The 26,805-nt window shown below is 33.3% G+C and overlaps 1 protein-coding gene across 2 annotated transcripts; it reads left to right on the top strand.

The window, feature by feature from the left end:
- The first annotated feature begins 8,125 nt into the window (after positions 1-8,125).
- Positions 8,126-26,209, top strand: LOC143256880 (uncharacterized). 2 transcript variants are annotated; one of them, XM_076514687.1, is made up of 7 exons: positions 8,563-8,733; positions 11,847-11,941; positions 13,374-14,682; positions 14,809-15,045; positions 16,843-16,950; positions 18,547-18,655; positions 25,050-26,209. In XM_076514687.1, the coding sequence occupies exons 3-6, from the start codon at positions 13,760-13,762 to the stop codon at positions 18,641-18,643; spliced, it is 1,365 nt and encodes a 454-aa protein (XP_076370802.1). In that variant the 5' UTR covers positions 8,563-8,733; positions 11,847-11,941; positions 13,374-13,759; the 3' UTR covers positions 18,644-18,655; positions 25,050-26,209. The 2 variants fall into 2 exon arrangements, with proteins under 2 accessions (XP_076370801.1, XP_076370802.1); XM_076514686.1 differs by lacking the exon at positions 11,847-11,941 and having other exon boundaries at positions 8,126-8,733.
- The last annotated feature ends 596 nt before the right edge of the window (positions 26,210-26,805 follow it).

Raw genomic sequence — 26,805 nt, 5'->3', positions numbered from 1 at the left:
AGGATTTTTTTGTTCTCCAATAGAATGATAAATCTGTGGAACAAATTGCAATGTAAAGTGGAAAAGGCTGCAACTTTATAGAATTTAAAAAGAACTGATAAATATTTAAGTGTTCAGAGAAAATTTAGGGGTTATATTTATGTTTGTTTAAAGGTCAGAGCATCCTTTATGGACCAAAAGTCCGCTAGATGTCTCAGAGCTATGCATATATTTATAAGTGCACATTTCCACAATAGAACTAGTATTATAGCATTGTATAGTTTGTTTGTGTATATTAGAACATTAAAGCATAATTAAGCCTCCAAATTTATACAGCTATTTCTTATCAAAATATCTTAGATGATAATATTCACGTTCTTAGTCAGCTAAAAAGTTCATAATTGCATTCACTGTTATAACATAAATATAGTACAAAATGAGAAAAGAAAAAGTAGTTGGCTGGTGAAATATATGTTTCTTATTTTGATTGGCTTGTTGTCAGCCTGGAGGTTTATAAAATTTTTAGCCAATGCATAGTTACTAATCAAGAACTACCATATTAAAATGATTACACAGTAATTTATTAAGTGCTATCATATCAGTATAATTAAACAACTTCCTGCAATGAAGATTTTTCTGCAAGTATGCTCAACCAACAAATGTGAAAAAAAAAACTAGCTTATTCTTCATAGGAATCAATAATTGTTAACATGAAGTTGTACTAATAGATGACAATACATCACGACCTGTTATTTTATTCCAAACTAGCCTTGAAAGAATTTTTCCTTTTAACAAACTTTTACTAAGAGGTAACTACCTCTTCAGAAAAAACGTATATATGAATCTTTTTCCTTTTTAATGAATTGTTACTTATGTAAATAATTTACAATAATGTTATATTTGAAATTAAACAGTATTAGAAGTTTTTAACATAATACATAGTTCTTTTATGACTGCTCTATGGATGGTGTGACATATGCTTCACTGTATAGGCACCCCTCCATTAAGTGTGATAATTCACTGTGGGGCTTTATTACACAAATTGTGGAAAAGGAATGGTATGAAATAACTGATGCTTTCAAACACACTATTCTAAGAAGTTTTCCTAAGGTCACCTTAATATGCTAAAAAACATTTCACATCAAACATGGAGATGCATCATCCTAAGTAATGAAAATGAAGGCAAGACAGACATTTAGAATTGTTAATTGAACCTTTTGTTCATCTGTGTCAATATGTAATAAATTATTTATTTCTTGAACACTATTCTTATTTGAGGATGGGGTGCCCAGACTTTTTTGCCCACCCTATATGTATAACTTTTAATACTTACATCATGCATTTATTTTAAAGTATAATTAGTTTAGAAACTTCATTTTTAGTTATGGTAAAACAAAAATTGTGATGTAGTGTTTTTCATCGTATTCTTGACAAATCAAACAGAAAAACTGTACAATTATTTTATTTGTATGTATACAGAATATGTGAAACAAAATATGGTTTCTGTTATGGTTTTTATACTAAAAAGCTATTGGCCCCTGATCGAGTCGGGTATCTTCCCATTATCCTTGCCTACAAACCTTCACCTCTTCTATAACATTTGGCACCTTTCTTTCATAAAAGCTTAGATCTGCTACTGATATTCATTGAGTTTCAAAAATATATATAATACTAATCAAATAATATATTGCATACAAAACAAGGGAATATTTGGTCATTCAAGACTGTATGCAAATTTTTTTTTGCCTCTTAATTTGCCCCCTCATGTCTCCATTTTATTTCATGAAATACTCACTTGCATATATTCAGCCTTAATTCTTTAATGATTTAGTGAAAAAAGCATTAATGTTGTATTAATTAGTATGTTGCTCACATTTGTTTCTACTTTAGTGTAAAGCAATGCATTTAATATTTTAGTTGTGAAATTAACTTCAAGTAATTCAAACCATGGCATTCTTTGTTTTTTATTTGTGCTCAAGAAATATTCATGTCAGAGAATATACACACAAATTCCACAAATATATATGAATAAATGAGTTCTTGACATATATACATGAATTAGTGATAAAATCATATGCAGTAAGCAATTTTTCCAACTTAAGAGATATAGAGCGAATGTTTAGATTTATGCATAAACTAGCAATGGGCTATCTCTATTCTGCCCATCACAGGTACTGAAACCCAGTTTCTAGCAGTCTGAGTCCATACCACTGTGCCATTTGGGGGCTTAAAGATACAGAATAAGTGCAAGATGAAAAAAAGATTTTCATTGAGATAAACAAAATGTTTTTAATAATGAAATATGACACTTTGATTAAAAGTTTTTCATGTTTTAACATAGTTTTATTTTGTTGAAGTTTTGTGTTTATAAATGTCCGACTTTTGCAAACATGGTTTCACGTGATTTGCCAAAATTATTTCGGAAGTGTTGGTTGGTTGGTTTGGCATTTTATGGTACAAAGAAAAGAGGCTATCTATTCCATTCTAGAAGGGATTTATGTCTTACTTTTAAGTATTTTAGGAATAATCCTTTTTAATTAAGACTATATCCAAGAAACTGTGAAAATTTCAACTGTTATCATTGAAATTTAGCAAACAAGTATGATAATTTGTTTACTTTTCTGAATAAAGGATTATTTCATACTTATATTAAAAAGAGAGGGGAGTATTTTCTATTAATAGTTATTCAATGTGAGTGTTTAATAATGTGCAGTGTAATGCTTATGAGATAATACAAAGAGAAATGTATAACATCAGTACTAAACGTGTAGTCTGTGTATACTAATGCAATCAAATAAATATTTAATTAATTTTCCCAAGGACACAACCAAAATATTAATGTTTATTCTGAAAACAATTGCCAAAATCGTCAATACTATCTCACACAGAGTATGCAACATAATTCAAACTCTATGCTTAACTTCAAGCAAATGATGAAAAAAGGAGTGCGCGTTAGCTTTCTTTACAACAGTGGTTCCCAACCAGGGGTGCGAGATAACCTTTATTTTGACCTCCTTCACCTTTATTCTTAAATAAATAATTATTGTGAGGGGTGCGAGAACATATTAAATTTTTTTAGGGGTGCGGAGCATTAAAAAGGTTGGGAACCACTGCTTTACAAGAAGTCATTTATTTAAAAAAACAAAACAAAAAACAGGGCCTCCTACATCTTTTTTTTTTCGAAAACATCGGACGCTAAACATATTTTTATTAATCGATATCTAAGTTATGCATTAATTGTTATAGTGGAAGTTACAATATAAGCCCAGAAATTTATAGAAAATTGTAATGATTAAGCTTAAAACACGAAATACATACTGCAAATGTAATAATGTTTGCAAGAATAAGAATTTGTGCAACATCCCTAAGTTTCTTAAACGAATCATATAACAAAGTAAAAGTTTTGGTTGCAGTTAAACACAATGCTGAAGATGCTGTAGTTTGTTTGTTTTGAACTTAGCACAAAGCTACTCGAGGGCTATCTGTGCTAGACGTCCCTAATTTAGCAGTGTAAGACCAGAGGGAAGGCAGCTAGTCATCACCACCCACCGCCATCTCGTGGGCTACTCTTTTACCAACAAATAGTGGGATTGAGTGTTACATTACAACGCTACCACGAGTGAAATGGCGAGCATGTTTGGTGCGACCGGAATTCGAGCCCGTGACCCTCAGATTACGAGTCGAACGCCTTAACCCACCTGGCCATGTCGGGCCATAACAATAATAGAAAGTTTCAATTCCGTATGTAATTCTACGTTACATTTAATCACATTTTTAAATTAAAAAGAACAGTTACAGTCTTTTAAAATAATACATCATTATATATTTCATTCTATATAACCATTTAAACATTTATCCATAAACAAAGCTTTAATTTAATTTTTAAAAATATTTGAAACTACACCATAAAAAAACGTCTCTGAAAATTTAGTACATGTAACGGTCAGTTCCATTATTCGTTGTTAAAAGACTATCTCCAGGACTGGCGGTGAGTGTTGATGACCAGCTGCTTTCCCTATAGTCTAGTGATAAATTAGAGACGGATAGTGCATATAGGTCTCGTGTAGCTTTGCCCGAAATTGAAACCAAAATGAGAGAGAGTTAGGAATTCAAATACACCTGACCCTCTTAGGTCTTCAACGACTAAATACCGACACTAAATTAGTTTGGTTTGAGTTTTGCGCAAAGCTAGCCATCTCTAATTTAGCAGTGTAGGAATAGAGGGGAGGCTGCTAGTCATCACCACTCACCGTCAACTCTTTTACCAACAAATAGCGGGACTGACAGTCACATTATGAAGCCCCCACAGCTGAAAGAGCGAACATGCTTAATGTAACGAGGATTCTAACCCGCGACCCTCATGTTACGAGTAGAGCGCCTTAACCACCTAGCTAAGCCGGGCCACGACTAAGAGAGAGGAGGAGAATACGCCGTTTAGAAATAAATATATACAATTGGTTTTTGTAATGCGTACAGTTGAAGCTGTATCAAGCACATTCCTATTATGATAAGTTAAAAAAACGCAAACCCCGTCCTCCAAAAAAAAAAATAATAAAGTGACTATAAAAGAAAAAAGAAAAGAAGACTCCTAACTTAGAGTGAAATTCAGCACTCGCTATCTTGAGGTAAAAAATTAAAAAAGTGAATACAATCAAGAGGCATTTGTAATAAGGATTAAGGAGAAGAATTAACTGGTATGACAGGTTTCTGCACTACCAGCCCTAATGAGAAACAATAGCGAAATATTGAAATATTTTTATTATCTCTAGATTAAAGGTAGTTTTTAATTAAGTTGCTAGCATATGGCAAACTATTTTTTATAGTTATTCTTAACTGAAATTATTTTTAAAATTATATGCGACATCTTTAAAATTTTCTACTTAACAAGGTAGTTAATTTTAGTAATGCACAAGTCACTGCATGGTAAAGATAAGGCGTGTTGTAAAATTTTAAAACAGTTAATTATTGAAAAGAAAAGATGAGTTTTAACTGTTTTAAGATGATAATTTTTACTAGAGACTATATAACTGCGACACTTTCCTCTATCATGGTGCCTTCAACTTCAGGAGCAGGAGGGTCACCTAATTGAAGAATCGGGCCATTTAGTGCTAATTTCACACAAAAGTGCCACAAAAATTTAAGGACTGTATTGTTCATCGAATTGGTATTTTAACACACCACCAGTAGCTGTACTTCCAGCTCACAATGGCGAATAAAACAACGGTCCAAAATTAAACATCTACGTTTTTCCGAGCAACTCAAAGAAGCATGATCGTAAAGAAGGAAATAAAAATCAGTGTTTCCACATAGTTCAACATTAGTGTTCAATCCCTGATTTCTTGGATAACATTGTAGCATTCCACAGTTAATAAATAATAATAAAGGAGGGAGGAAAAGATCTGAATTGAATCTCACTTTCTCAAATCGCACTCAACGACCAAACACCGACAAAGGCAATAAATTAGAAGAAGCTAGGGCCTGGCATGGCCATGCGTGTTAAGGCGTGCGACTCGTAATCCGAGGGTCGCGGGTTCGCATCCCCGTCGCGCCAAACATGCTCGTCCTTTCAGCCGTTATATGGTGACGGTCAATCCCACTATTCGTTGGTAAAAGAGTAGCCCAAGAGTTGGCGGTGGGTGGTGATGACTAGTTGCCTTCCCTCTAGTTTTACACTGCAAAATTAGGAATGGCTAGTGCAGATGGACTTCGACTAGCTTTGTGCGAAATTAAAACAAACAAACAGAAGAAGGTAGAACATTACGGGAATAATCTAGGGAAATAAACATAAAATATCACATGGTACTGTGGCATACTAAGGGGACGCGAGGAAATTGGTCCGCTCCCGGTGATAGCCAAGAGGGGGGTGCCATCGGGAGAGTTGAAATACTAGTACAAGTTTTCAACCCAAATGAAAAATTCGCCAAAGTAAGGAAAATGAAAATATTCAAACTATTAAAACAGCTTAATGTTAATTTCCATTATATGGTGTGTGGTTTTTATTGGCAATACGAAATTTACAAAGGGCAAATAAACGAAGCATCTTCACAAGAGAATTCAAACGAGAGAGAGAGCAAGGATTGGGAGATGACAATTTATCTTCTAAAAGCTGTGAAACTGATGAAGAAGAGGAGATGGATAAACTTTCAATTTATTCTGATGTTGCTGCTCAGCCAGTCTTGGTTTGAAATAACTTGATAATTCATTTTATTAAGAAAGGAAATGAATGTTTCCAAAATAGGGATGGACCTTTCAATGCAGTTCAAAGACAGGAAGAGAAATCAAAAGGGAAGAGTCGACAGCTGACTACGGCATGGTTCTATAAGGCTTTGCTAAATGGCGAGAAAGTTTGAAGAAAATGAATTGTTTACTTTCCTTTAAAATAAAGCTTGTTTTGTTTTTGCTGCAGACTGTTTGCTCTTGATGTCAAAGGAAATGAAATATCCAGCTTTGTCACTGGGTTTCAGGCTAGGTGGAAGCTAAACCCAAAAGTGCCTGTCCATGAAGCTTCTGAACAGCATCTCTCATGCTTGGAGATATGGAAGACATTGGTAGCATGGTTGAAGCTTAAAAAAAACCATTGATCAAGTTCATCAAGCAGCAATGGACAAGGAGAGAAAGAAATGGACGGATATTTTATACTGCCTCTTGGACATAACCTTGTTTCTGTCTCACCAAAATCTTCCTTTTCGTGGTCACAAAGAGAACATGTCACCAGTAAGCAAAGGAAACTTCATGAAATCGGTAGAGTTGCTGTCAAACTATGATCCAATTTTGAAAGAACACTTTGTGAGGATTAAGCAATCTTTTCCATTTGGAAGGAGAGTGACTTCGTATTTATCTTCATAGATTTTGAATGAGTTCATTTGCCTTTTAGGGAATTACGTCAAAGAGAAAATAGTGGTTGATTTTAAGAAAGCACAGTGTTTTAGGATTCTTCTTTACAGCACTCCTGATGCTTCCCACACTGATCAAATGTGTGAAGTGATAAGATACACCCATACTGACTCTGACAAAGTTGAAGTAAAGGAATCATTCTTGGGCTTCTTCCCTACTGCCGGTAAGACTGCTGATGAGCTCACACAAGATATCCTGAAACATAGAGAGAGATGGACTGGACATAAATATCTGCTGTGGTTAAGAATATGAGAACGCTGCAACTGTGGTTAGAATTCATGGTGGTATTAAGTCAAAGCTCAGAGCAATTAATCTCAAAGCTTTGTTTGTGTCTTGTACAAATTATTCTCTGAACCTTTGCGAAGTGCACTCATTTGGAAGCATTTATTAATGTATGACTCTTTTGGAGCATTGGAAAGAGTCTATTCCTTCTCTTCGGTCTCACCTCATCGATGGGAAAGGCTGATGGACTATGTAGGCGTGATACTTAAAATATTTTCCCAAACAATGTGGAGTGCTCATTATCATTCTGTGAACTCAGTGAAGGCAAATTTTGAAAAACTGAACTCAACCCTTGAAGTACTGTGCAATTCCAAAGAAAATGTGAATACCTGAGGATCAGCTAAGATTTTGCTGCTCGCTGTATGCGATTTCTCTTTTTTGAATTACATTTTTTGTCTGATGGGAAGTCCTGAAAGAAATTACTCTCACACAAAATTATTTGCAAACAGTTGGAATCAACCTTGAAAAGTGCATTGTGAAGCATCAAGTCCTAAAACTGTTTGCTGAAGATCAGCACAATGAAGCTGTGGAGAAGGCCATTCATTATACTACTATGAACTGTAAGGAAATAGACATTTCTATGGAGAGAAGAGGATGCCAGGAGAAATAGCGAAGGATGCTGGTCTCACATGGTCAGAGGAAGTAAAAAGGGTTATGTTTGAATATCTTGATCACTTTCATCAATAATTGGATATTTGTTCTAAGTCTAAGGCAATGGATCAAAGTCTATCAATCTTCGCTGTTATTCATCCAAACACTTTGGTTGTTGAAAAAGAAGGAGAACTTCGGAAATGTATTCCAAAATTGACTCAAATTTGTGATGAATCTGATGTAGATATCAGTATGAAAATTGAATGACTTCGGAAGCATTTGGAAGCTGCCAGAATCAGCGTTGAAGAAGCAAAGAAATGGACAGCGTTGTAGTTTATGAAGTTTATTGTGAAATGAGATTTTTGTGAATCTCTGCTTAGCTTGTCATTGTATCTGAGATTGTTTTTGACCGTCTGTGTGTCTACTGCTTTATGTGAAAGAAGTGTTTCCAAATTGAAATTGATAAAAAATTTCTTTCGCTCAACCATGAGTCAGTCAAGATTGATAAATCTGGCTTTACTTTTAACTGAATATGATATGCAAAGGTAATTTTGACGAGGTCATTGATGAATTTGTAAAAATTAAGGCTCATAAGCAGAGACTGTGAATACTCTATTTACCTTTGAAGAATATGTTGATCGTTGAGACTGGATTTCCTTCGTTTTTTGTATAAAATAAAATGCAATATTGCCTCTTCACTGAATTCTTAATGTTCTGCATTTTTCCTTATTTCTAGTTTGCTTATGACAGTACTACTTAAAAATCTACACGTATTTTTCTGTGTGTTTAAATTTTAAAATTTTTTATGCCAAAGACTTCATTTTCACTCCGGACATGATATACTATATCCAATCAAAACGACCGTCGTATTTTGAATTTGACCATTTAACTATTTTCTAAGAGTTACAGTGTCACGTTACAGTTAAGATACAAAGTGATATTACCCTGTGTCAGTGTTGGGAGAAGTATATCTACGGTAGAATAGTAGTAAGTATATTATTATTTTTCAATATTAATACGTCCAGTTTGTCACTTTATTTTACTTTTTTGCGTAAAATTAGTTCGATTAAATACTCCGTGTTATTTGTCATCGATTAATCAGTTAGTAACTTCATGATCATCTACAGACGCTTGTAATTGCATTTCATTTTTAAAAAATGCAAGCAACTATTCGAACTTCAATATGACACTAACAGAACTCCTGACTCAAAAGGTTAAAAATTACCTCATTTATAGGCCTAGTCTAACAATTTCTAAAACATAAAAATATTCATTTAATCACAACAAAGGAACCGTCGTCTAGTATTTATACGTTAGACTAAAACTAGAAAGAATTCCAAAGTGTAAAACAAATTTAATTTAACAAGAAAATCATCATATAATTGTTAATGAAAACAAAACGGAAAGATTGCGTAAATCAACTCAATGTAAATCTATGTGCTTTAGTCATTACTAATTTTGAACTGATAGTGATAAACTGGAACCTAATAGAGGGAAGGTAGCTGATACTGGTAAACAGAACACCACTACAAGCTTTTGCTTGGGGGACTCATCTGATCTCATAGTGAAATTTCACTATTCCTTTACACCACATCTTGGCCCATAAGTGTTGAGCATAAGTTTGGTTAATGGTAATGGTAAATAAATAACAAACCTGCAAGTTCATGGTCTGGCATACTAACCACTAAGCTATGCTCAGCCATGGTTTCAAGAGATTAAAAAAGCAAAATTCTATTCCCAAGAACAACCAATCTTTTAGAAAATTATAACTTTCATAGCATAAAATGGCTCCTACCTTGCTATAGTTTACATGTGTCCAATAGTCCTGTTATTTTCCCCATAAAAGTGTAAGAAAGATGATGCATCAGTACTAAATTCTATTAACAATCAGACGATACAGTAGTTATTCTAGTGGATCATTTGAAGAACATTTGAAGATTTTGCTGAGCTGTTTTGAGTGAGAGGTGATCTTCATGCAAAGAATAAAATTAAAAATACTTCTTCTCACCTTATAGTTGTAATATTTCATTCAAATAAACTCAAACATGAATATCATAAGTTTTTCATGTTTCCATTTAATCTTGATTTTTTTTTTGTTGCTGTACTACCTAAACACATTAAACTTCACTTCAAAATCAATAGGTTGCAGCAGCTACCTATTACTATTGGTTGTTGCCTATAAAACTGAACAAAACACCATGCAGTTACTGAGTGTAATGTTACACAGAGTGCTCAAGCTCATAAAATTTAAAATGCATTATTTTAATGATACATAGAAATTCCTTATTTTTTACATTTTACTGATGATGATTTAGTCACTTTTATATATTGTTATTTATAATAAAAAACACACAAATTAAACAAATCCATAGTACTTACTGTATATTTAAGGTGTTTCTTTTTTTTCAGTTTGACTAGGAACTTTAGATGTTCTTCCATAAGCATCAGTGGTTCTCAAATTTTGTTGTTCAACAAATTAATATAGCTTTAAAACATGCAATTTAGAACACACAAAATATGTCAGTCACTAAAACAGAATTTCCATAACTATTATATTTGACTTTTGGAATAAGTTATGAATAGGCTTAAAATAATCCTACTGACTAATAGTTTATGGAGATAGAAACTAAAAAGTTTTAAGATTTATATATACAGAGATGCTAACCATTACGATTTGAGCATAATCATTACAATTTTGGTGCATACATTATAACTATACACTCATACAGACAAATATTACAACTTGTTGCAACTCCCAAATTATTATGTATTATATAGGTCTATACAATAAAGTGATTAATTGTTCCCCCAGGGCTTGAAAGGGGTGAAAAGAAAATTTCTAGTGAGATACAAATAAATTTTGATAATAAATAAAAAACATAGTCCAAATGGCTACTTGTAATAATCATGTTTGTGCTTGAAATAAAAAAAAAAAAATTGTATCTCCGACATCTACCAATAGTTTGAGTGTGGTGCTTCTCCACACTGAGTATGTGGGAGAATTCATAGTTATGTTATCAGTGCTTGCCAGCCAATCAGCGCTTTCTTGTTTTCTAAGCTGCATAGAAACACCAATGCAACCGTTCACAAGATGGGAAAAAAAGAGGCCTCGTTCACCAGAATGTCTTGTTTCTGGCAAATCTAAAAGCACTAAAACTGTGAATCAAAATTTAGGAAATATTATAGTGCAAAATATCCAGTCATTCTATCAAAAGTCAGTGACAGTCATGCGTTTTGTACAGTTTGTCATATCGATTTTTCTGTGGCACATGGCAGGATAAACAATTGTTCCAGACATACAAAATCGGCATCTCACCAACAAAAGGCTGAGGCAAAAACAAAAACTATGCAGATAACGACACTTATGAGTAAGAATTCTGAATATGAAACCATAAATGCAGAAGTGTGATGTTCACACAATTCGTCATTGCTCATAATTTACCCCTAGCTGTACCCGATCATGCAGGACATCTATTCAGAAAAATGTTCCCAGAATCTGATATAGTGAAAAAATATGGCTGTGCTAGAACCAAAACTACAGTCATTGTACAAATGTTTGGTTGTGAAGATGTCAAAATGATTTCAAGCATACTTACTAACAGTGTTTACAGTCTAGCCACAGATGGATCCACAGGCAAAGATGACTTAAAATTGTATCCAGTGATTGTACAATATCTGTACAGGCTCTGTCTACAATCATTATGCTCAGTCATTTGAAATAGTTGGCATCTATATATAGACTTTCTATTGGCTATAAACATTAATCAGTCTTATAAAGTTAATTAGCAAATAATACTGAAAGTTCAAAACTTAGAGAAAGTGGTGGGACTTTTTTATTCCAATAAGTTTATCAATATTTTGGTAGATTAAGGAATTGGGAGGTTTAGATTTTAGTTTTATGCTTTCAATTATGTTTAGTGTTTTTCTAATACATTGAAAACTGTTGCAACCTATTTTTAATGTTAGAAAATTCTGAAATGGAGAGATGAGAGCTGAGATGTCACTGAGACACATAAAAATGAAGGTTTAGTACATCTTAAATTTAAAACTAATTTAATAAACATCAGTTAAGATACTTGTTTATTTCTTGGATTTTGCAGCTTGTCAGGTTGACTTTCCACTAACTTGGAAGGGTGGCTGTGAGCAATACTGGTGTTGGATTTGAAGTACCATTCATAAATTTACCAATTAGAAAGTGAAGCATGATTCTTATTATAATGTCTTATCAGAGTGTATAGCTTAATGTCTTTTCATTTAATGTAAAAATATTTTGGTGGGATTAGGTAAGTGGCATTTCAAAGTACAAGTGTTTAGTACAAATGATGCAGAGTTTTAAAATGTCTAAGCTGGCAAATTAATGAAGTTTTATAAGTTGAAAAGAAAGATTTAAATTATAGTTTACTGCAGATGTTTGTTCTTTAAATTTCTTTTAAATGTATATTTACAGACTTCAGACTTGATTACACACACTATAGAATTTTATCACCTAAGTGCAGATAGCCCTCGTGTAACTTTGCATGAAATTCAAAAACAAACAAATTATTACCTAATGTTGTTTTGGTGTTTTAAATTGGATGATTGTGTTGGTTCTTATTATAAAATGAATTAAAAGGTTTGAGCTACATACATTATCCAGATGTTCTGAGATAAAGATTGTATTATAATAGTAACTTTGAGTCAATGTTTCATGATTATGAGAAACCCACTTAAAGTAAAATGTATTCTTAAGTTTGCAAACTCTCTTTGTTAACCTGTAAGAGGACCTAAGAAGGTCAAAACATTGTTCTGTACTTTATTTTAAATAAAGTTTTAATACTCATACCAGCTATCTTGAGAATACTTAGAAACTCAGTTTTAAAGGACCTTTTGATTGTCAAAATTGGCACCATGAATATAAAGTAACTCCCTACAAAATAATAAATACTTAAGTGAACAAAAGCATAGCATAAAAATTAAGAGAATTAAGACTGCAAGTCAATCCTGATGTGTAGAGAGTTTTTTTTAAAAAATCCTGTGGTTATTCATTTAAAAGCAAAACTGAATTTATGTGAAGTCTTTTGCATATTATGCTTGTACATGTACATTGCATCATACTGAATTCTTAAACTACTATTCTTACAAACTAGGATTGCTTTCATTTCTTTCTTTTTTATTAACAGTACAGAATTGGTGATTTGAGTAAAAAATATTAGCATGCAGGATATTGTTTTGTCCAAACTAGATGATATTTATGTCAGCTTCACTTTAAAAATGGTTTGATATATTTGTAAGAAAAGTGGAAAACATTGCAAAATGCACATTATCTTATACCTTTTGAAATACTCTGCAGTGTTTAAATTTTCCTGAATAAAACTTGTTTTAAATCTAAATGTGGTGAAATTTAGTTTGTACAGGACAAATAATTTTAAAGAATAATAATTTTAAATATAAGGTTTTTTTTTAAATGTCTGTACATGTAACTTGTGTCAGTAAAGGGGAGTAAAGAAAAGCATTCATGATGGGATATATTTCACTTTTATAATTGTATAGGGAAAGCCTGTTACATGATATTATACCTTGTTTCTTAAACATGTTAAGGAATATTGTGTTTCTAATGTATTAATGTAAAATATTTTTTCTTTCTGTAGAAAATTCATTCTGGAGTTTTCTTGTGAACCACATGTGACTGAGCTTTTATATACCATGGCCTGCTCCATATTATATTTATTAATTATACATGATTTATTGTACTACTGAAAGGTTACTCTGTTAATATTGTACGTGGTAGTCAAGACTGCTTCATACGTATTGCAGACTCAGGAAAAATGTTCCCAATTTATGTGATCAGTTGAAGAACACTGTGTGATATTACTAATCAGGTGAATCTCTGTACCATCTATAGGTAGCAATGGAGAGACTTGATAACTAGATACACAGCTGCTTTATGTAGCAAAACTCTTGATGATCAATTGATGTAAAAAGTTACTTGTGTGAAGAAATAACAGAAAGTTAAAAAATTCTGCTGTCCTTGATAATGCAAGCACAGAAGGTAAACGGTTCTTGTATCCATCAAAAGGATTTTGTTCCTAGGTCTTGTGTTTCGGAAGACAGCTTTAGTGAAAAAGATGATAGTGTCATTTTCATTGAAGAAAAGAAAGGAAGGAGTCAAGATGCTGATGTGTCTGTGATTGAAATTGATTGTGATATTGCTAATCTCTCTATAATTGAAATAGATCATGATGTCTCAGTTCCTGACATTCAAGAATGTTCTACCATTCCGTCAAAGTGTATTAAAAACGTACAAAAAAAGAAACAAATTACAAGTGCCTTTCATGATGTAGATATTGAAATTGTAAATAATTCTATAACTTCTATAGGTTCTGCTGTTTCCAAATTTGATGCTCAAGTTGTAAAACTTAACTCAAGTGAGAAAACAACGGTTACAAATAAATCTTACAAAAAGCACAAGAAAAGAAGGTTGATATCTAGGAAAAATAAAAAAAGGATATCTATAGATAGAACCAATACAATAAAATATAAAACCCCACAAATCCTAAAAACACATTGCAAAAGGAATTCTAAACACAATAAATCTTCCAAAATTATAAGTATGATTAATTCAGGAGCTCATATAAAAAGTGAAAAGTCATTTAACCACTTGCAAGAAAAACAAATAATTCCATTAACCTTAACTAATATTAAAGATACTCCAACAATGCATACAACATTCAGTGAAATTGGTCATAGTGTGTCATGTGATAAGTGTAATACTGTGAATTGTAAAAAATGTAATGACTGGAAAGGTCAAATCGACTCAAAGAAAATTACATCAGTACTTCAAGACAATGCTTCTGTACCTTTGAGCCAGAGATGCAATAGTTCAGTAGAGACTGTTGTTCCTGTTCAGATGAAAAAGTTAAGGCCAATTGTTATTGACGGGAGTAATATTGCTATGTCGTAAGTATCGTAATAAAATGATGTATGGATAAATTACTATTTGGATATATTATGTTTTAGTTTTTTTTTGTTCTGCTTTTCTCCTAGTTAATATTTTTTTAATTTGTTTTTCTAATTGTTTTATAGTCATGGAAAACCCAGAAAAGTATTTTCTTGTAGAGGAATTGAGTTGGCTATTAACTACTTTCACAACCGTGGTCATCATGACATTGCAGCTTTTGTCCCACAGCGTCGACGCTCAAAAAGTTGGTCAAACAAAATTACTGATCAACACCTGTTAGAAGCTTTAGGTGACAAACAGCTTATTGTGTTCACACCATCTCGAAAAATAAATGAGAAATTTGTCAGTAGTTATGATGATAGGTAAACATTTTGATTTTTAATGGTTGAAATTTAATTTTTTGATATATCCCACTTAATATACCATAAAAATCAAAAGTGTATGAAGTGTAAGATCATTTGAATTTGCTTGTAATGTATTGTCATTTTCCCATTACTTATCTATTTGGAAATATTATTTTAATTTTTGTAATTCTGTAGTGGATATTACAATATTTTACATATTACATACACACACATATATAAAAATGAAATTTAGGATTTTTAATGTTACAACACTTAAAAATGTCGTATTGTCAAACCAAGAAATATATTAAGATTTCTGGAGATAAATTCATAAGAATCTGTGTTTTTTATTACTCTTTTATTCTAACTTAACTGAGAGTCAGTGCTGATGAGTTTTGCAGTGTGGCTCCTTAACATGGTAAGACCTGGCTACAAGATTTTTGGCTATTAATACAGCTCTTTTTATATTTCATTCCAAAATAAAATGAGTGTATGAAATTGTTTAAAATTTGATAAGAATGTTTCTGAAGGTATGTAGTTTCAGAAAAATAGAATAATTTTGATTTTTTCTACTATTTCTAAAAAAAAAAATCATTATTTAATTTAGTTACTTGCATTTTGAATAGTTCACTGCAAGGTGTTTTTACGTGAAGTATAAATTAATATCAATTTTTTTATGATAAATATTTCTTTTTATTTCTGTTTTTTTCTACTATATCAATAACTATCTAATATCATTAACATACTGTGCAATCAAATGTTTAAAATTAATAAGTGGAAATATGTAAATACTTTTCAACTCTTCGTAGAAATCCACTAGAATAGTTGTATTTATCTGATGTACATAATTTTAAATATTTTGTTGTTTTTTTTCACTTGTAGTTTATTTTTAATTTTCCTTTCATGTTCTTCATCTATTATCATTTACACATATGTTAACTGGTACCTGCAGGGTTTTATTTGAAGGTATTTTGGCAGGCACCCTGCAGATATTCATTGCTGAAAAAATATAACACTTTTACACACCATCTTGTTTATAATGATTCAAAATCCAGGCAACAAGTTAAATTTATAAAAATTATTAAACCATTCAAACACAATACATAATTAATTAAATTATAAAAGTAAGGCCAAAATGCAATTTAACTGTCTCTCTAACTATAGCATATTTAAGTAAGAAACCACCATACATTCTATAGTCAATCAAGCAGACAACAGTATGAATGGCAATTACATATACACCATAAGGAAAACTGAAGGCCAATTTTAAGTTAGCCATTGGTAGAGTATGTAGTATAAACAGGTTTTTGACAACTATATATATATATGCACGCATGTTGTAGATTTCAAGATAAACTCTAGAAGGTGGGTGCTGTCAATGGTTGGAAGATGTTTCTTTTTCCTATCGAACACAGTTTTAGGAACATAAATGTCAAATCAAGTACACATAGTTTGTGTAGATATTCCTGTGCATTGTTAGCTCACATGGCTAAGACTGAACTACTGCTAAGTTCAGGGCTTTTCAAAGCTTGTGGATCATGTGACATACAAATTGCAACTCAGTATTGTTTTTAGAAAGGTTTCCTTTGAAACAAATTTATTCAAACTTGCATAACAAAAATCCAAAATATATCATATCTTATGTTACTTTCATTGATGGTGAAGTGGCTTAATTAAACTCTGAATGTAATGCAGTACCATACACAAAGAAATTTAAAAATGGCACCAGGACAACTTTCTGTACTTTGGTATATATTGCAAAACAAAATGTTGTGTAACATTTTTTTTTAATGATCATATTTTTGACATTTTCAGATTTATTGTTGACTTGGCCACAAGGAATGGTGGAGTGATAGTGTCAAATGATAATTATCGTGACATTATGAATGAAAGAAGTGATTGGAAAGAAACAGTGAAAAAGAGGTAAGAAATAAAACATAATATTGAACAAAGAAACATTGTGATAAAGCATTACAAACAAAAAACACTGTGGCATAAGTGGTAAAAAATCAAGAAATTTGAGATATATTTTACTTATACCTCAAATACTTGGGATATACCCTACTAGTGCCAAAGATTTGAAGATTATTAACCACTAATCATCATAAACTGAAATATCAAAAATAAAATTCAGTTTAGTACAATAATGAAATGCTCAGTCACTTACAAAATGTACTTTGATATATAACAAATATTTGTTTTGCAAATGTCTAAAACTTAATGTATAGAACCATTTAACTGCCAACATTCCTAATTCTAACAGTTTCTTTGTCTAATTTCAAAATAAATCTGCTCTCTGGTTTCATTTTGTAATCTTTTGGGCCTACAGGGGCAAAGTTGAATTTGCTCTCCAGATTATTCTTCAAAAACTAAGGTGTAAATTCTTGTCTCCTTCCTTTGTCTTGCTCTCTCTCTCTTTTTCTTTTCTTTTTCTCTTGGTGGGTGGGTTGAGTAGTTAGGTGCTTATTTTGTTAGCCAGTTTAGCATATATTTTTTGCATTTTGAAACTGCAGTATATTAAAAAAGGTTTCATTTTTTTGAGTTGCATACGTTTAGAATTTTTCAAAGAATAGTTTTTAAGTATGTGTATCTTCATTAGAATGTATAAAAATTGCATACTTAAGTTTAGAGAATATATTTTCGTACATGTTCAAAAGTAATAAATAACATTAAGAATTATGACGAATATATTTTTACAAGTATGATAAAAATTAAAAAATAAAGTTGGAGTTGCAGGGGAGGCTCCTCTTTCCCACTATCTTTTGACAAAACCTTGTCTTAAAAAATGCAAAATAAAATATATGTGCATATGATGGTGTCTTTTTCTTCTTAAAACACAGAACAAAGTGATCACTAGATACAGTTTAAACTTGTGCATTACAATATAAAAATCAACTAATCATTTATCATGTTTGGACAGTCTTCATTTGAGCTAGCATAACATTCATCCTTTTTTGTTAATTTCATCTTTCAATGTGCTCGAACTATAAAATATTTTATATTGTCAGAGTCAAAGAAAACTTATTGTGGTTAATGAAAATATTCTAATGACAAGTTGTCGTAATGTTTTGAGAAACTAACTGTTTAATCACATCTTACCCAATACTTATAGAAATAATTTATTACAGTCAGTAATTTCAGGGCATGATACTATAATAATAATTTGCTCCCTGGCAACTCAAATATAAGCCTCAAGTTTTTAATACTGGAGATTCAAGTTTGATCTCTATAACAGACACAGTACAGATAGCACATGGTGTAGCTTTGTTTTAAAGTAAATAAATAAATAAATGGAAAATGTTAATGCTGCTTATCCAGTTATGTAGTTTCTCATAATGTTATCTTGATATTTTGCATGTAACTCAATTTTGTCATTCTATAAAGCATTTATACACATACTAATATTGGCAAGTATAAGTGAATTCTAAGAAATTCTGTGTAAGGTGTTTCTAAATATGAAAAACATTGTTTTGTGTATTTTATGTATAATTTACCATAAATATTTTTCTGGTTTTCCAGGCTTCTTATGTACTGCTTTGTAGGTGACCACTTTATGGTACCATCTGATCCTCTTGGAAAAAATGGCCCACATCTGGATGATTTTTTAGCTTTTTAAAGACTTAAAAAGGTACCTACACTTGTAAAGCATGTCTGTATGTCACAGTGTATATACATGTTTATATATCTGTAGTTTTAACCCTCACAACTGGACTTATTCTTTATTTAAAATTTTTTGTCTGCAATTTCAAATGCCACATAGTGGGAATATGATAAAATATCAGTTGGATTGCCAGGTTGATTTACCATGTCAGATCAATAATTTTGTTTACTAGTTGTTGTTTTGTTTTTATTATGCTAAATCCAAGGTGTTTGAAAAAGGTGTCTGAAGCACACTTTTTTGTTGTTCTTGCTGTTAGTTTGTCTTTAGTTATTTAACAATGATAATTAAAAATCAGAATTGACATTGAACCATAAAATAGTTTTATGATCACGATAATGTGGATTGTCTTGACAAAAAAAACATGTTACAAAAGTACTTGTGTTCAAGATAGATCTATGAATTGATAACATCAATTTGAATCGGAATTTGACAACTCAGAGTTCAAGGTAATGCTTGTATTAAGAATAAGGATACATTTATTCATCATATTTTGTATATTTGTGTAGCCTCTAGAACCTCCAAAATGCATATCTACTGTTTTTGTTTTTTTTCATTATTCCTTTACATTTTGTAATACTTGCTGCCCTTTACCAGAAACAGACACTAAATCAACAGTTAAGTAGTAAAATGAATATAGTTCACAACTCTGACATCAAATACATAATACCATGTTGAATGGCACTATGTAAAAGATTGTGGCTTACACTTTCCCACCTTTTCCCTTATGGATATGATTAATCTTAGCTGTGGCCTGACATTTGAAACATACTAGATTTACTATAATGGAATCTTTGTTTGCCATTTGCTTTGATAAAAATTGTAAAATAAGTTGAATAGTTATATCACAGTCTGTGTTTTGATGTAGTTATTGAACTGGTTATGTGTTTCTGACACTTGTATGCCGGGTCCTCCGCCTAAAATGTTGAACCCCATTTACCATCTTGGACTTCAGCTCTGCACTTCTCCAGCCCAAAGTTTGTACATTTAGTCCCATAAACCTCCTCATCACCTCTGCCATTTGCATCTTTCTCTGCAATTTGCTACCAAGCTTCAATCCTCACCATAGTATCCCATCTAGGGTTGTGTTTTCCTTCTTCAGTAGGCTATTCTCTTTCAGAACAGATAGTCTTCTATTCTTCCTTTTGGTCTTTGCATCCAGATGCACCTGGTTGAATTGAGTCTGTCATTGGATGATATTGCCATCTACAATGGTCAGCTCATCCTGTGGCTTATTAACATATTCACATGTAACATTTCAGCCATCTGAGGAAGGCAGATATGTTCGACTGGAAGTACACTCTTCTCTTTGCTCAATATTTTTTTAACCGTTCTTCTGTTTTCATTTAAATGGATGGTTTGGAATCAGGTGACTTTGTGGGGTCTACCATGGTTTGTTGTGGCTTGGTGGCTGCTCATGGTCGAGCATGAGGTTTATTACATGGCAGCTACAGACTGCCCTCAACAATTTATTAAAGTGGACCACAGCAAATGGTTTTTACCTTTTCTTGCTGTAAAACTGTTTGCATGCACTTCTACTGCCAGTGGGGTTTTCATGTTCTTGGAGAAGTTGTGCTTCCTGTGGTCCCTGAGGCAAAGTTCTTGAGGCTTTCATTCAACTGCAAGCTGACTTTTGTTCCACACATCAAGCAGTCATGCATCAAATGTACGTGGGCACTGAACATCCCCTGTGTCCTCTCTTCTACCTCTTGAGAAGCAGATTTGATGTTTTATGCTCAATATCTATCGTACTCTCATTTCAGTGATGTCGTACTCTCATTTGATTGAAACTGGACTATGACTCTACCAGAACCTTGGCCTTGAAGATGTTGGACTCCATTCACCATCTGGGGCTTTGGTTCTGCACATGGGCTTTCTGCACTTCTCCAGTCCAGAGTTTGTACACTGTCTTATGAACCTCCTCTACACCTCCACCATTTGCAGTTATCTTTACTGTTTACTTCTGAACTTCAATCCTTATTACAGCATCCCACCTGGGCTTGTGTTTTCCTTTCTTAGTGGGCTGTGCTTTTTCAGAATAGACAGTCTGCCATTGTTCCTATTGGTCTTTGTATCCAAGTGCAGCTGGATGAATTGGTCTTTCCTTGGATAACATTGCTTTATCCACTGATCAGTACATCCCACCATGGTTTATTACCATCCCCAAATGTGACCTTTCTTTGAGTTATCTGCAGAAGACAGATAATCCCAATTGGATGTACTGTCTTCCATTTGCCAAACATTTTTCGAATCATCCTTCCATTCCTATTTATACAGATCATTCGAAATAGGTGACTCTGTGGGCTCTGTCATGGCTTGTTGTAATTTGATAGGATTCTCTTTACAGATTCTGTGTTCACTACCGAATTGTGTGCCGTTTCTTTTGCCATGGATCACGTAGAAGCTATGCAGTACACAAACTACTATTTATACTGATTCACTTAGCTCTCTACTGGCCCTGAAATTGCTTCATGTTAGTTCTCATTAATATTCAAAACCAACTGACCCATTTCTCTATGCCCGGTGTGGATTCCTGTACATGTTGAGGGGACCTCTCAGGGAAGGTTCTGTTCTTTCAGTTTACCTCCTCTGGGATCTAAACATTAACCCATGTGTTTGCCGTGCATGGTAACCTGTGAAGGGGAGGAAAGGATCCTGGTGGTTGAGGGGTCCAACCCTAACACACCACTTTGGCCTTGAAATCCTGTAGACGGGCAACCTTTGGGTGGCCCCCCTTGGGTCAGTCGACTGGTCCACTTGGGCTAGGATCAACCATGTACCAATGTTGGATGTTCTCAACAGTTATTGTGGCAATTGTATCTGATGCTGGTGTTTGGATATAGTGCTCGCAAAACCCTGGCATTGCTACAGTGTTATTGTTTGGCATTGTGGTGCATCCCTTTGTAATGTTCCATGGTGGGTGGGGTCAGTGGGCACTGAAATTTCCTTTTTTGATTATTGATCCTCCAAATAAAAACTTAAATAAAATAGTTAAAAAACAGTCCATAGGTAAACGACCATGCCTTGAAGATTTTGAGCAACAATCTTCAACATCTGTAACATTTGTTGTACCTCATTTTCTTATCTTACATTCTCTTTCAAACAAATCTTTAGGGCAAATGTCTCCCTTTTTCATTCAGAAGGGATGAGAGGGACTTACTGGCTCTCCAAAGTCAGTAAAGAAGCTTTGATCTGGTGACATATTGGTTGAAACATCCACATCTCAACACAGTGAACTCCTCTTGAATTCAAAGGCAATTGGGGATATACCTATAGAGGTTACACCACATGCTACTTTGAATTAATCATGAGGAGTTATTGTTGAGAGAGATTTGAAGAACATCCCTCAGTCAGAGATTCTTGCTGGTTTCTTCACTCAAGGTGTTTCTGCAGTGAGGCATATCTCCACTTGCAAGGATGGAATTACTATGCCAACCAATATCCTTATTCTAACATTTAGATCACCATGTCCACCTGCCATCATCAAGGCAAGTTATCTTAAGTGCAGGGTACGACTATACATTCCGAACCCCTCCAATGTTTCCAGTGTCAGCAGTTCGGTCACTTAAAGATGTCATGTCATGGTTCATTGACGTGTGTGAAATGGACCCTCATTGCGTCAATTGCAATGGCTCGCACCCGTCCTACTTTTGTTCTTGCCCTAAATGGTTGGAAGAAAAAGAAGTGCAGGGTTTGAAAACGATTCATAACATTACTTATCCTGAGACTTGAAATTTGCTATCCACTGCTTCATCTTGGACGTATTCTGCTGCATTTAGTTCCACTATTGCAGTGGTAGTGCAGACAGATTTCTCTGTGCCTCCAAAAGAATCTCTCTCAAACCAAATGAAAAGTGTTTTTTGACCTTCATGGTTGAAAAAGTTGATGAATCAACTTCAACACTTTTACATACATCCCAACAAATCCCAAGATCCACTTCCTTTAGTTCTGGGTACAGGCATTTCCTCAGATACATCTTCTTCTCCTACCCCAAGATGCAAAACAATCATTTGTTCACATCCTCAATCACTGGAATCATCTTCCAATAACGAAGACGTGCCCAATCGACCCAGAGCAGGATCCATAGAGGTTGATAGACCTCCCTCAAATAAAGACAGTAAAGAATAAAGACGTGGTCATAAACAGTAGGGTTCTCCACCCAATTTGCCTGCACATAAATAAAAATGATCACCTTGATATAATGGAACTGTCTAGGTTTATATTGTAATCTGAATGACTTCAAAACACTGATTGCTTCCTACCATCCTGTATGTCTTTCCTTACAGGAAACATTTCTGAAACCTGCCGATACAGTCACCTTTGGGCAGTTTTCTTTGTACGGAAATGACAGGTTGTGTGATAAACGAATGCATGGAGAGGTGGCACTGTTGGATGATCAGCATGTGCCCATCCTGTCTTTGCCACTTGACACACCCTCGGAGGCCGTAGCCATCCGTGTTTCCTTGAGCCGTACCATCGCTGTTTGTTCTCTCTACCTGTCACCTGAAGAGACATGATCAATCAGACCTTGATGCTTTCATTGAACAGTTGCCATCTCTCTTATAAAGTCCCCCAGGATTAAATGAACATCCCCTCTTTGGGTAAGTGCTGATATTGATAGGAGGAATCACTCTGTAGAGTGTATGCTCTCCAGTCACAACCAGTCTCTTTTCAATACTGGCTGTTCTACTTATTTTCATACATCTAGTCAGTCCTTTATTGCTCTTGATCTCTCAGTTTGCTCCCCTTCATTAATCTCCCATATTTCATGGAGGGGTTGACAATAATCCACGAGGCAGTGATCATTTTCCTATAAATTTGAGAGAGACTGGCTGTGATCGATGCCATCCGACCCGAGTGTCACAGTGAAAGTTGGATCACCCAAACTCTCCCTGTTTCAATGCTCTTGCAGAACTTGATCCTGCCATTGTCTGTAAGCCATCAATAAACAACTGTGTGGCAGCAGTGTCTGACTGTATTATACAAGCAGCTGCTCAATGTATTTCATAAACCTTGACATGTTTTCCATGGAATCCTGCCTGCCATGTGGCACTGAAGACTCAAAAACGGGCCTGGGATACTTTCCATAGATATCCCACACTCTTGAACCGCATTGCTTTCCAGCAGGCTCGGTGAGTAAGACGTCAAAACCAGAAGGAATCTTGGATTAGGTTCACAACCAGCATATCTTCTGCCACCAGTTCCAAAATCATATGGAACAAAATTTGAAAGGTCAGTGGGCAATATAATTCTGTCCCCTTCCTGATCTTGCTATCTGATAGCCAAGAAGTAGCTGATATCTGGAGCATTGCCAATACTCTAGGTGAAAGCTTTTGCAGGTATCTACCACTTCTGCTTCTTCCTCCACCTTCTTAGCCATCAAGACTTGGGCAAAGGGATCACCTCTTTCCTTTTGAGCTGATTGTCTCTATGACTATGACCATCCCTTTTCACTGGTGGAACTCACTGACCCTTCATTGGTCTGGCAGTGCATCATTTCTACCCAATGATATGCACTATGATATGCTGTGCCGTCTGTCTCCTGCTTCTCTTGCTATTCTTCTGATTTGTTTTTAACTGGATCTGGCAGGAAAATGCTTTTCCTGATGCTTGGCATTGGTCTATTGTCCTCCTTTTTTTCAAGCCTGGGAAGGATCTCAGGATTCTTTTAAACTACCATTCAATTGCTTTAACAAGCTGTCTCTAAGATTTTTACTGAAAATAATTAAAAACAAAAATGCTGGAATTTATTTCTTATTTCTCATAATGTCAAATCTACACTTTGGAATGTTTGAATTATAAATTACGGCTGGGTAGTAATAAATCAAATTTCACTGTGTGACTATTGAAATTAACATGTATAAGGGTTTGTTTATTTTCACCTATCTTTTAATTGCTATGCAACCATGAAACTACACATTCTAAAAAGTCAAAATACTTGCACTTTGACCTATCTCATCCAGTGGTGTAAGTTTGTTTTTTGTAATTTCTGTCAAAGCTACATGTAGGCTATCTGCACAAGCCATCCCTGATTTAGCAATGTAAGTCTAGAGGGAAGGCACTACCAACTCTTGGGCTACTCTTTTACCAATGAATAGTGAGATTGAACGTCGCAATATAACGCCTTCACGCCTGAAATGGTGAGCATGTTAAGTGTGATGGGGATTCGAACCTGTGACCCTCAGAATACGAGTCATTGGTGTAAGATATTTTTTATTCACATCCCTTTTTTTCATTTTTCCAGTCATATCAACTGATTTTAGGTAAAACTGCTTTGGAAGTTTTATATATTGTACAATTTTTATAAGCTTTTCATTAAAAACTTTATTACATCTTTTTTTTTCTCTTTCATTGTTAACTCCAGACATGGCAAACGAGATTCATTTGTTCCAGAAGCGTAGGATTGCAGCTACACTAAACAATATATGGCTTCATTGAAGATATAGACTGCAGTGAAAATCATAACTTCAATAATCATAGAAGATATCTACTTTGTGAATAATATTAGATACCCTTAACATGTTTTGAGAATATTATAGAGTATAATTATAAACAATTGAATAAATGGTCAGCTTAGAAAGTTGAAAGATATTTTTATTTTTATACATTTTAAAAGTGAATTTCACTGTAACATGTATTTTCAAATAACATGGTACTTCATATAAAAGTATAAAAACCTGTAATATTGCTACTATGTTAAACATTTTTAAAGCTGTACAAGTGTAGTAAAAGACTTTGTTCATTCTGTCAACACAGTTGTGTTTTTAATAAATGTTTAAAATGTTTAGTGTTTTTTTTTTATTATATTCATACTGAGAGCTGTTGTGTAGTTCTTTATATTATTTGAAGAAGTAAGTCTCTTTGTCAATTACAATGTTATTAGAAAAATATTTTAAAAATAATGCCTAAAAATGTTCAGTTTCAAAAGTACTTTGGAGCATTTGGTACTTGTTTTTTTCATGCTGTTATTCTAAAAATGGTAAATATGATGAAGTATTAAAGAAATTAGCAACTTTTTGAAAATTATTTCAGCTACATTGTGCAAGTAAAATATACAATTTCTATTCAGTTGTGTACACCTTATATTGCATATGATAAATGTAAGCATCAGATATCTCAAGTCAAACTTATATTGTACTAGTAAAACGTGATTTTCTCAGGTTGTAATAATACATGCACTTTTCTTATTTGCAAAAAGAAATAAACATTATCAAAATTAAATAACTATCTTAATTGATGTACCTTATTATTCTGAAAAAATAAAATAAGTTAATTTGCCCTTAGTATAATAAAATGAGGGTCCCAATTAAATCGGTTTTTGTGTATTTTTGATTAATAAACATTTGATTTAAACATATAGAAACTTACTGTATAGAAGAATTAAACAACTCAAAGTAGGAAGTATGAAAAATATGTTTCAAGCAAATACAAAGTGATTTATTTTTTCCTTTTATTGGAATGTTTTTCAGTACTTATTTTATGTATTGATTTTCACTTGCATTGAAATAAAATTTGTCAAGTTAATCAGAATATGACTAATTCTTTTGTGTTTATTGTGTTCCTTTAGTATTGTTATATGGAGATGTTTTCATGCTTATTAAATGATAATACTGATTGACTTTGAACTTCAGGATTGCATTGTGTGATGTTAAAAACAAGCAGTGTGTGTGTCTCTTTTTTTTTCTCTCTCTCTCTCTCTCTCATGGCTTGCATAATATCACTACTAAGTTTCCATATGGTAAAAGTTATGCTTATTACACCTCATTTAAATGATATCTGTATGCTAATGCAAAAGTATATTACCATAAGAGGAAATACTGGTACTGCAGTTAACATATTTTTAGTAAGTATATTGTCTTGATTTTGTGTCATGCTCCTAACCATTTAACAACTCAAATTCTGAAATATTTTTGATGAAGAACTGTATAAGTTTTATGGAAAAAAAATATTAAATGAAGTTGTTAAACAATGTAGAGCAAAAGAACCCATTTGAGTGAAGAGACCTTCAACACCTATGATTAACACAGTAATAGTAATTTCTCTAATTATTTAATAGGAACAAACACTCACTGTGAGCTCTGTCTTAGATACTATTAATTTTATGGCTTTGTTATGTTTCA

Source organism: Tachypleus tridentatus, chromosome 7 (assembly GCF_004210375.1).
Source record: "Tachypleus tridentatus isolate NWPU-2018 chromosome 7, ASM421037v1, whole genome shotgun sequence".
In the NCBI taxonomy this organism is placed as follows: Eukaryota; Metazoa; Arthropoda; class Merostomata; order Xiphosura; family Limulidae; genus Tachypleus; species Tachypleus tridentatus.
This window is presented reverse-complemented; position numbering and strand designations above follow the sequence as displayed.

Bases quoted from the DNA above. Each gene is read 5' to 3' on its own strand.
- LOC143256880 (XM_076514686.1), top strand. From the start codon at position 13,760: ATGCAAGCACAGAAGGTAAACGGTTCTTGTATCCATCAAAAGGATTTT. The intron at 15,046-16,842 runs GTAAACATTTTG...TGACATTTTCAG, and splicing joins GTCAGTAGTTATGATGATAG to ATTTATTGTTGACTTGGCCA. The intron at 16,951-18,546 runs GTAAGAAATAAA...CTGGTTTTCCAG, and splicing joins AAAGAAACAGTGAAAAAGAG to GCTTCTTATGTACTGCTTTG.